At 32.4% G+C, this 12790-nt stretch overlaps 2 protein-coding genes across 6 annotated transcripts in view; one reads left to right on the plus strand and one right to left on the minus strand.

Moving 5' to 3' along the window:
• LOC146527772 (voltage-gated delayed rectifier potassium channel KCNH8-like) overlaps positions 1-12790 on the minus strand; it is a 48843-nt gene that overhangs the window by 33896 nt on the left and 2157 nt on the right. The gene's annotated exons all lie outside the window — the stretch shown is intronic.
• Positions 3715-4296, plus strand: LOC146527773 (uncharacterized). The gene has a single exon (XM_085204416.1). The coding sequence runs from the start codon at positions 3715-3717 to the stop codon at positions 4294-4296; it is 582 nt and encodes a 193-aa protein (XP_085060542.1).

Consider the following 12790-nt stretch of genomic DNA (forward strand, 5'->3'; position numbering starts at 1 on the left):
TAGCATATAAATATAAAAACCATTTATTAGAATAAAAAATTAAATCATAAACTTTTACTTCTTTAGTAAGGCACGATGAACCATTAGACAATAGAGAATAGAATGATGTTTTCCACTTTGAATAAACCGAACTTATTTATATCAACTTCGAATAGATAATTAAGATTTATTGAATGTATAAAATTGTAATTTGAAATTTGTCTAATAATAAAATGTACATTCTCTCTGCCGCCTAATTATTAAAGTTTTAAATTGTCTTTAATGGCGGATATTCGTAAATATCTATATACAAGTGTATAAAAATATTTTTTTATTTACAATTTTGTTATAATAATTGTTCGGTTGGTTGGTTTGAATTTTGGCTTTAGAAAGCGTGCGCGGGTAAGTCAACACATAATAAATATACGGAACTAGCGTCCCTCTCGCGGTTTCACCCGCGTGAACTATGTTATTATTAATTTCTGTCTCCATGGCTACGTCCTAGTGACGTCTATGCAAAATTTGAGACTCCTAGCATTTGTAGTAACGAAGTTTCATACAAACTTTTGACCCCTAAAACAACCCCTTAGACGTCGAATATTGCAAATTCCCGTCTTAGCGAGCACCTACGTCCTATAAGTAACTCCTATGCAAAATTTGAGGTTCCTAGCACATGTAGTTTCTGAGATTTCGTGATGAGTGAGTGACCTTTCGATTTTGTATATACAGATGATAAATTTTAAACTTGTTGAAATCGCTTTAAAGTTTTAGTTAGTTTAGTTTGATCTCAATCAAAAAAGCCTAACTATGATATTATGTTAATGTATGCTTAAAGAAATATTGACTACTTTTAACTAATATGGATTTAATTTTATTATCGAAACCAAAGAGTTTACTACAGAAATTGCGAAATTTTCTAACAACAAAAGTTGGTTTTATAATGTTTCCAAAAAACTAAGTGACATTATGTAGGTACTGTTAGTTTGTTAGTTTTTTATTTTAATTTATAGCATAATTATTATGATTTTTTTTTTATTATTTCGAAATTTATTTCGAAAATTTTTATTTCACCAATTTTCACCATTTTCATGTTTGTAGGTGCTCTTTTAATTTTTTTTTTAAAACTGCTCCATGGGCTCCATGTAAAATCTTAACAAAAGAACAAAATATTATATGATAATTGACAGTGTAAAAATAACTAATAATCAATTCATAAAATTAACATTTTGCAATACTGAACTTTATTAGTTAATGATGTTTTTTATTTGAAAACGTAACTGTTCTATAAAACGTACATAAGTACCCATTACTTCCAAATTAAAATTGCCAACTGGTAGAAGGATCCTCAATGTCAAGCACTTGACCGGAATTTTTAGAATATATTCTGATCTCTAAATATATTGTATATTTTATGGAGTTTAAAATATTCGTATCATAGATCAACGTCAAACCCAACTTACATAATTTGCAAGTTTTATAGCTTAGTATGTAAGTGCTTTGGGTAATATTTGAGCCAAGTTAAGGAAAAATAAGAAACTAGAAATATTGTAATGTTTTAAATATGTATCGTTTATCTGGCAGAATGGATCCTGTGTATATTTAATTTTATAATACACATAATTCTGCGGAATGAATAAATAAAATGAGATGTTGAGTTTTACCACCCTGGAAGAAACGTCTCTGACAAAATAGAAATCAATAAACTCTTATCTCTTTCTTTGTCATCCCCCCAAAATGCAAAATATGTCAGTAGATTTAAGCGTTTAATTAAATTTAGGATGAGGATTAGAATGAGACTGAAAAGGGCTATAAGGGCTTTATGACTAAGTTGCTTAACAATATTTACAGAAAGCTGAAATTTGGCAAGTAGGTTCCTCGGAGAGTACAGGAATTCCGGAGGACTTTCCATAACTCCAACAGAAAGAAAACTGGGTATTACATGTTGCAGTATAAGTTAGGGTGGAGGAGATGATAATAGAGTATGTATAACAAGGTTTATAAAGTACACGCAAAAGAAGTTGGCGATAACTACTATATTATATTTTTGCTTACTGTTTAATATTTTCGTATGGTTGTGTGGGATTGCATAAACTAATTTTTAAGTAGGTAGGTACATGTAGAATATTCATTAAAGTATAATCTTCTCATTCACCATTCTACATCCAACGAGGAATAATTAATGAAACCCTGACTTTTTAACGGTTCCGGAAATTTTGCCTTTATTTCACATGGATAAATGTTACGTTAGATCAACGGCACAGGTAAGTACATAAAAAAAGGTTTAATATTTATTTTTAGCACGCTATAATTAACTTCCGTCGTATTTATGTGTGACTTATCAAGGACCAACAGAGGGTGCAAAATATAATAAATAATATAAAAAAAAACTGAATTAAAAAAAAACAACTAAAAAGAGTTAAAAATTAAACCAACCAACTAAAAATTGAAAAATGTATTTTTAATCATTTGAATTATGAATTGTATAAAAGCGTGGAGTGAATAGTATAGTGTTAATAAATCTACACCCGCTTGTTTTTACCTTATCCTTAATTCAAATTAAAAACTATATAAGTAGGTCATATTTAATTGTTATAACAAAAAAGAAAAATAAATAAATTTCTAGTTGAATATATAAAATAAATCCTATGAATTGTGATGCAAAAATATTCGTAATTTTAGCGTGCATTTATGCATGCAGTTGTATAGTTTACATAAAAGTGGACATTTAGTACTCTACCGTTTCACATTGCTATTTCAGTCAATTTCAAGGTTGCTTTGGAATAATCGGAAATTACGTTGGCGAGTGCACAATTAAAAATTAAGTTTGTACATTTTGTTTGTTTTCCTCAAAAAAAATCTTGATGCCCTAAGCGTCTATTTTAGTGCGAGTGCCCAGGTATTGCCATTTATTAAAATTATCATGTTTTTTGTCTCCCAATAAAAACTATTGATAAAATAAATATTATTAAAAACAATGTTTTTTTTTCTAACTATATTTAAGTGTAATAAACTTGTCTGTCTATCACGAAAATATTTGTTCGTAATACAATTTAAAATTCCAACAGTGCTTTGCCCAGCTAGTGCAAAGCCCGAACAGAAAATACGCACGATACGTCACTAGTGTTTTATAAAGAACGTGATTTTTATTGCTTTCAACTTTTGCCTGAGCAGAGCGAGAGTGTAGTGAATAAAAAATAGGAATAAAAGTAATTCTCTAAAAAAGATTTTATTTCACAGTATTTGTTTTTTAATTATAAAGGAATTATTTTATGGTGTATTTATAAGGTATATATTACGCAGTATCCCACACATGGAAGGGTGGGCAGAGGGAACCTGGAAACCTAAGCACTAAGACACTCCGTTCTCATTAAGACACTTCCTTTCTTCACTTTCCGCCGAGTTCTTGAGGCATGCGTGTTGGGTGGCGGAACATATATACTAGTCAAAACAAAATAAGGGCCACTACGTATTTTTTCACTTTGGGTTAATTTATTCACATGAATGCAATCTTGAGTGGTTGGTACTTACGGTACGTTCATCTTAAGTGTTGACAAGTCCTATTTGAGTATACTGCCAGCAAAAAATTGAAAAAGTAGGTAGTTTTAAAGATTTATTAAAACCACTTGATTTTACCCTTATTTAAGTTGATGGTTAAATTCAGTCAAAGTTTGGAACTAGTCGTGTGTAGTTCAAATAATGTTTAACTATCGTGTTAATTGATCTTTTGCGAATACTATGCCACGTATTCGACGAGATCTGGACTTGCCAACCATAATCAGAGCTGTAACTTTAATTCAAGAAGGACATTCACAGCGTTCTGTAGCTCTACAGCTCGGCTATTCACGAAGAGCGGTCCAAAATGGTTGGAATCGTTTTCAAGAGACGGGAACGGCATCCAGTAGACGAGTATCAGGCAGAATTAGATCCACCACCGCGCAAGAAGACCGCTATGTTCTCTTGACTGCGCGAAGAGAGCGTTTTATCACCGCTCACTGCTTACAAACTCGCTTGCGACAAGTCACAGGTGCCCGTGTTAGTGATCAAACAATTAGGAAATGGTTGCACGAAGACCAGCAGTTCTCCAGAAGACGAATATTGCGAATTTCACTAACAAGTGCTCATCGTGCAAACCGATTAGCGTATGCAAGGCAATATCTTGCCTGGGACATAAGTGACTGGAGCACAGTGTTGTTTACTGATGATAGTAATGTGATATTTTTTAATGATGATAGGTGCATTAGTGTTTGGAGACGTAAAGGTGAGCGATTTTCGGATGCTTGCATCCTAGAAAGTGACAGATTCGGGGTCCTAATGTGATGGTGTGGGGAGGCATCAGTCTATCGGGTACAATTGAACTAATAATCCTAAACGGAGGCACTGTAACAGCTCAGCGATACATTGAAGAGGTTATCAGACCTTATGTGGTGCCTTTTGCTCAGAGAATTGGTGCAAGATTCAAGCTGATGCACGACAATGCACGCGCACACACCGCTCGAGCCACCAAAACAGCTCTAGAGGAGGCTGATATTGAGGTGTTACCTTGGTCTGCCAACAGTCCAGACCTCAACCCGATAGAATACATGTGGGATCTACTCAAACGAAGCGATCGAAGTACTGACCGGCCCATACATAACGAGCCACAGCTTATTGAAGTGCTGAAATCAAGCTGGGAGCAAATTCCTCAAGAAACTGTACGAAACCTGATTGAAAGTGTTCCTTACAGGCCTCAGGATTATGTACAAAAATGAGGAGGACACACACGATACTGAAGACAACAAAAAGAAAGCTTTAAAAATGCTAAAAGTTGTTGAAAGCTTTATGAGCGGGAGTGAATTTTTTGTCAAAATTGCATAGTTAATTGAAAAAATTGTAAGTTAATTTTATTTTAATTAAATTTTAAGTTAATTACATTAGAAAATGGTAAAGTTAATGAACTTCATCATTTTTTAATACCTAAGTCCCAGTAACACATAAATATACTTGAAAATTGCAGTGGCCCTTATTTTGTTTTGAGTAGTATATATATAAGTAAAATGGCCTATGTACTAAATAACTAAAAAAATGCTTAGCCTGTAAGCTTTATTTTGGCAAATATTGCTTTTTCCTTTTTCACACATTTTCTTTTTAGATCATTAGACACGCACAATACAATCTCTTTGTCAGATACTATCGTGAAGCAATTAGGATATGTCAGATTTTACGAGACATCTGTTCTCATTCGGTTGAAAGGTGACTGGGGTAATTGTAAATAATTATATATATGTATATAATGACAACAAATTGGTGAAAACAAAATAAAAACCGCTTACTTTACCTAAGATAATTATAGCATTAATTTTAATTGACGAAAGCAAGAAGCTAAGATGTAGATGGGTAATATGAATTACTAGATTATTCTGCTTTTATTAATACAGAATTTATTTTCTCTTTTCTGCTGCCTCACTCATGGCGTCCCTTAAAATACTTTTATTGATTTTACATCAAACCGAAGCCTTTAGGTAGAAAGTAGTGATTAATATTCTTCTAGAATGTTTTCAACACTAGGATAACTTTCAACATTATAAATACTAGAGGCTTAAAGGAAAAATATAAAAACTAAATTAACTAAAGTAAAGAAAATTAATCTTAGATTTATTTATCTTTTTATATTAATCTCTCGAAAACAGTCAAAACTTGGTGTTTAAATTATTTACTTAACGTAGAAATGTACTATTTACTTTTAATCTCCTTAATAAATAGCGCTCGCCAGCTCGTTTCCTTTTAAACTGTAAGTGGTCTCCGGAGTACCAATTTCAACAAGACTAAAATTTTACTTTTCCCTAATGGTATGAAATCATAAGCAAAAAAGATTTTACTTACAAAACATCCGAAAAGATCTGAATCTTTTAGTCCTGTTTCTTAGAAATATTTGTTATAAATAAATACCTACTCTCTATATTCAATATCCATTTCAGCCATTAAATGAATTTTGTTAGAGGCGGTCATGGCGTAGTGGCAAAACCGTGTGCGAAGATTGTGGGCTCAATTTCGACTCGATCTAGATCGGGGTCTTCTTCGCTATGGTAAGAACGCAAGCGCGGCGTTGTGCCCGCCACTCAATGTCTCGAAAAGTCAGTGGAAAATGGGGAACGGAGTGTTTTAACACTAGGTTTCCTCTGCCTACACTGCTATAAGTGGGACACAGCGTGAAGCTAAAAAAATAGCTTTTTTAGTTTTTTTATGACAAATAGATTTAAAAAAAATAGCTATTTTAGTTTTTTAAGAGAAATAGATTTGACACATTTAAAAAAAAAAAAATTGTTATTACACACTTGTGACGGAAAATAGCTTTTTTTAAAACGTATAAAAATTGTCCGCTACCTTAAAATTTTTAAACATTTCGAAAAAAGTAAGTAGAAAACATTAATTTATCTTATGAAACATAACGAAGTTACCTACTTAATGAGAGAAAAGTCTAAATTTATATAATACATACATAATATATTCTTTATTAAACGTTATTTTCCGCTTCTTAATAGGAAATCCTCGTAATATATTTTTCAAATTTAATAAAAGTTACAATTTAATAAAAACCAGGTCTAGAACTCTACTAACTAACTAACTAACGTAACTGTACATTCTATATAGGTCGGGTGGTTTTGAAGAATTCCTATAAATGTCGTACTTTAAAGTATCCCTCACAATCCAAGCGATGGACGCGAGGCGTTGCCTGACCGACCGCCTAACGCGTCCAACTCATTAAATTAAGGTGACACTGGCCATTCATTTTAGTCTCGTTAGAAAATTAGTAATGTCATCGATTAATTCAAGTCCCCGGCTATTGTAAAATGTTTTAGACAATCTACGACATCGATTTTACTAATTCTCCGTAGCCGAAGTAGTTAACTCTATATTTTATTCTAAAACTATTACCATTAATCAGTTAAAAGTTGGTAGATAGATATATTTTTGGACCACTTTACGACTTTTTTTCATTTTTTCAAGGCAGATAATAATGAATACCTATATATATATCCTATTCTAAATATATCCTATTCCCCCTTAAATTCTATATATATCCTATTCCCCCTTAAATTCCCCTATCTTTAAAAAAATGGTGAACTCTAAAAAATATATACCGTAGAGCTTAATGGTAACTTTCGACGAAATTTCGTTTGATAGAGATGTACCTAATTGACAACTTTCTTTAACATGTACACATTACTGTATGAAAAATGAAGTTATTTCTTTCCAAAAAAAAAAGCGGTGTTTTAGCTAAGGTACGTTAAGTGGCCCTAATCTTCTAATCTTTAAAGCCCGACTCGGACTTGACCACATTTTAAGAAGTTTGGATGTAACGAATGTAATGGTATTGCTATTCAAGGTTTTCTTTTTTCCATTTTTATAATATCTACTCGTATATAAAAAAAACATGCGAGTGACTTTTATACAGGAAGGTCGAATCATGAATATAATGTATGAGCAAGAGAAATTTACGTGGTTGTCCTTCAAAGAGTTTTATTTCTTTGAAGCAAGCAGGGGAAGTCTCTTTTATTTTATATTTTCGTTTTTCCTAAAAGAATATAATGGCGGTGATGTCTTTACAATTAAAGAATACTGAAAAAGTATTCTATTCTGTTTAGTTTCATATACCTACCTACATGTGTGCCACATTAAAATATAAGCTCAACAGTGATTTAGCTCTATTCTCCAGAATTTATAATGGTTTACAGATTCGAAATGATCGCCTCACTACTAACCATATGCGCCATAATGTTTTATGTATGTGTTTAACCTTCTAAAAATGTAAATAAATGATAGTATTTTTAGGCTTCAGGTGAAAAAACGAATAACCCTAAAATTGTCGAACTGTGATGACAGAGATTACAGTAAAAGTGCCATGGCGGTTTGGCGGCGGTCCAAAATAAAAAGGGGTTTTAAGCCGTATTTTTACGAAAGCTATTAAAAAGGTAAACAATGCGTGACACAAATGCACATTGAATTAATGATGATCTCAATTTCTGAGGGTTTTTTTTTTATTTTACGTCAAAAATAAGTCTCTTTGAAATTATATGAGTACGTACATACATATGTGTAGTCAGAAAAAGAGGTTGGTACATGGGTTAATAACATGAATGTCAATATAAAGATTTTATCTTAATAATAATATCTTAATACTACTACTACTTTTCTATTAAGTACAACAAAAATTGTGTAACGGAAAAGACCACAGATCCACTCGGTGTTTCTTTAGGTTTTGATAATCGTAAATAACGTAATGTAGCGACGTAAATAACATAATGTTCTTCTTCGTTTATAATTGTATAATCTATGGTAGATATCATACGCATAATGATATCTGTTACCTACATACCTACATATATCACGTATCTGTGGTAAGATCGTAAGGCCCTTAATTATATGTAGCAGTAAAATAAGATATCTTAAGCAAATTTCAATAGATAACACTTAGTACCAACTAAGTAAAAACAAATAATACTCATAAAAAATCCATTTTAAATATTTTCATCAAAATAGAGGTTAGAATAAATTCATTAAACATTAAACTATTAACATCGTAATAGTTTTAGTGCGTCAAAAATATCACTGGCATTTGTTTATGTAGATTTTTGATACAAATTATATGAAACCATGCATACTTTGAACGAATTCAATCAATTAGCTGCTGGTCGACGTGGTCTGGCTGTTTGCCAAAATCTGGAAAACACCACCGCTTTCCTTGCCTCATTCTTCATTAATTGGTAGTAAAAAATGTGAAATGAGAACAATAACTGCCTTTGAACTGGGTTCGAGATAATGACCACTTTTATAAATATTTTGTAATGAGAAAAATCCTTTATTCCACATTTAAATAGGTGTGTTATGCAATGTTTACACCATTAATAAAAATCGTCCTCTCTACAAACTTAATACAAATTTGTTATTTTATAAAATAAATATTAAAATAATGTTAAAGATATATATTATTAAAATGAATGAAAAAATATAAGTAATGAAAAACAGCCTTTATTAAAAACTACCTTTCCTATGACAAATTGAAACTTTATAGTTTTATCATTCCAATCAAACGCTTTTAACGAAACCTTAGAAATTGTACTACGAATATTATTCTTCGATATTCTAGTTGTGCAACATTTATTTCAGCTTTTTTGTGCCTTTACGTGTTAAGAAATATTAGGTATAACTTGATATTAATTTAGTTATTATAAAGTTAAATCAGCTCCACGCATAAGAACCTAGTGTTTAGACACTCCGTCCCCCACTTTCCGCCTAATTCTAGAAGCATTGCGTGTTGAGTGGCGGAATTCAACGCCGCTCTTTGCGTCGACACCACAGCGAAGAAATGAAAATATAAATGTAAATAAATATTTCATTCTCTCTAGTGGGGATCGAATCGAATCTGAAAATTATGTAGGTAGTAGGTACAAAGACATATAAAAAAGCCCGGCGCTGATTGAAACTGAGAAATTGAACCGCCGATGATATTAATTAGTGAGTATATTAAGAGAATTCTCAACTGCCAGGAAGGCCTATAGAGAATACCTGCAAAAGTTACGTAATATACAAATTACGTGAGATAAATCCAAACGAAGATCCAAGCAAAGATCATTCCAGAACATTATTTCATGAAGCGTTATTTTATAACCTCATTTATTTCAATCTAGGGTAGCGAGATTATAACGTGCTACGGATTTCCCCCCTTCCAACCCGCATAATAGGTTTATAGCACTAAATAATATTATATTCTGGAGAACTAAGCGGGACTTTAATAAAACATAATTTAAGCTATATATTTTACAAAGGGCTTTGTAAGCTCAAAGCCCGTAGGACAATAGAATAAGCCATAAGTAAGTATGCAATGTATAAGATAAGGGTTATATTAAATTTGTTGGGAAGAAATGCTACTCTCCGTTCATTAAAAACAAAAACAATTGTAAAGCTGTAAGGTCGTATTCTTATATGTTGTTTAATAACTTCTTCAAGCTTTGCGTGTCGATTGGCGAAACTCAATGCTGCGTTTTACCTCGTTATCGAAGCGAGGAAGTTGAATATTAAATATTTACAGACAGGCAGACAGACAGACAGACGGACAACAAAGTGATCTTATAAGGGGTACCATTTTTCCATTAGAAGGTACGGAACCCTAAAAACTAACATGATTATTACTACATAATTATGCAATTAATCGTTACTAAAATTTGTATATTTAGATATGTGTACAGTTTAATATTGTAGTAAAATATATTTGATACATTTGGAAATTAATAATTTCGGTTAGGTCAATTGAATTCAAAGCTATCTATAATGGCGAACTAAGTATTAAACTACTAATGTAATATGCATTTATGGAAATAATATTTGAAGTTAATAAGAACATTATTATATGTTTGTAATGCTCTACATTATTAATGCCCAATATATAAATAAATAAGCCAGAGTCACTCGTATCTTATTTTTTTATAGACAAGACAAAGCTATTTTTTTTATTGAAAAGTCAAGGCAAATGAGGATTTCGGTCAGGTCAGATAATAAACAATCGCCGCCTTTCACGACCCCGTGCTACACACTAGAAGCTACAGGTGTGTAACCATCCTTCAAGGTGTCGTATCGACCCGAAAACACTGCCGCAAGTAGCCACAGTTAAGTGACATGTTAACGGAAGTTTCTACAAAACCGCACTATTGAATACTTGGTGAGGATGATATTATTTTACACAAACACACTCTGAGGTTTGGGACGTACTGGAGGGTTTTCAGAGGCGTGAATCGATTGGAACAGTTATTCCTTAGAGAGTGCACAGCAAGGAAACGACTCTATCCCAAAATGTCTTATCTTTTATAGATTATTGGGTACCTAATGATTCAAAAGGGCTCTACGGTGTATACGATCAAATGGTTCAAGTTGATACCGGGGTACAGCCCTGAGATAAGAATAATACTCCATATGTGGCCGAAAAATCGGTGTCTTGGCATGGGAAGTGTTTACTCGTTCTGCCCATGATACCCAGTTCCTTGAATGCCATGTCATTGGCCTTGTTTTCCATAAACCACCAAGATACTAGCAGTGACTTGAAATTTTTTGGAATTTTCTTAGTAGTCAACGCGCAAACTTATGCCCACCAAAATCCGTGTAGCTCATAAGGGCACATTCCCGAACGATACTTTCCACTTCCAGCTTTCAACGTTTTCCTGAGAAACGTATATAGTACACAGCGTACACCGTGCTATAATCTTATAAAATAATAGCCGTGCTATCTAATAACTTTTAAATAAATTGTGAAAAATATTGCATATAAGAATAGCTGCTTTGTAGCTTATTAAGGAACAACGTTAATTTAAAAAACCAAACATTGTATAAAATAAAAATAGTAGTAAAAGAAAACTAAGTCACTTTTCTCTACCCAGTCTACTGCAAAAAGCTGATATATACCAGGTAGGTAAGTAGGTAGGTAGGTAGGTAGGTAGGTAGGTAGATAGGTAGGTATGGCTGGCCACTATCAAACGAACTAATTAACTAGTAGTCCTTTGTGTAACATGTAGCGCACTCTACGCGAAGATAGATTATCTTGTCCATTACACGCGCCCAAAGCGAAGGCTGCTAAGTAATTGTGAATGCTGTTTCATAATTCATATAGAATTTATATCAATGCTGAATGGAATAATATAGTATTATGTTCTCGGGCCACTCGGCAAAATACTGTAAATGCATAGACAAAAAGGAAAATTCCAATCTTTGAAACTATTCTAATAATTACTTAGTTCATACTTATCTCAGAGCATATTCAATTCATTCAATATAATATTCAATTCAATATAATTCAATATAATATTCAAAAAAACGACATTTGAAGCAACAAACATATAGGTTTTTACTGCTTTTTGTAGTGTAAACGTATGTAGTTAAAAATAAACCTTTAACGACCGTAAAACTCAACCGTTGACCCTGCGATAAATAATTTCCATTATCCTAAGTTTTAGAAAAAGACTTTGTTTCCCCATGTATGCCTTAAACCTATAGTAATATTTATATTGAATATTGAGGCCAAAAGTGGCGCAAGGGCACAAGTGTGTGACTGTAAACGTGACTGGTTGTGGGTTCGACAGAAGGAAATGAATTAGAAATTTATAATTTGATTTCCTCTCCCGTCGTTGAGTTCCGCCACTCAACACGCAATATCTCCGAAATTCGGCGGAAATTGGGGATCTCTTAACACTATGTTCTCTTAACCTACCCTGCTGTGTGCGGGATACAGCGTGAAAACGATTTATATTGAATGAATTACCAAACATGAATAAATAAATGCTGACCGCCAAACAGATTAGTTTTGTGATACTTATATTAGATTAACTTCAATAATAACTTGTTGATTAATTAAACCTTCAATTGCTAGTTTTTATTCCTGGTTAACTTACGTTGCTTTATATTATACCTACATGTATATTTTTTGTTTATCTCATTTTTACATATTTCAGCGTAGGTAAAGAGGACCTTGAGTTCTCTACTTCTTTCGCCCGACTTTAAAACAATGGATGGGGAGTTACTATACTATAATATAAAACTAAAAAATATGCTAAACTGCCTCAAGTTAACTGACAGAGGTATAACTATTAACAAGAAATTGTTATTGATACAAATATTGGCGCGCCTTTTACAGCATCAAGTGTACCTAGTACCCAGTACATAGAAAATATATACTTATTTCTATAATTGTAAAATTTAAATCAAAAACTAGGTTAGAAAAATGTTTTACTTTTCTATCGACTGGTATCTATTATAATATATTTAGGTGATTGAGTATAGGAAAGTATAC

Source organism: Heliconius melpomene, chromosome 20 (assembly GCF_056956725.1).
Source record: "Heliconius melpomene rosina isolate 202511_hmr_F chromosome 20, ASM5695672v1, whole genome shotgun sequence".
NCBI classification, from domain to species: Eukaryota; Metazoa; Arthropoda; class Insecta; order Lepidoptera; family Nymphalidae; genus Heliconius; species Heliconius melpomene.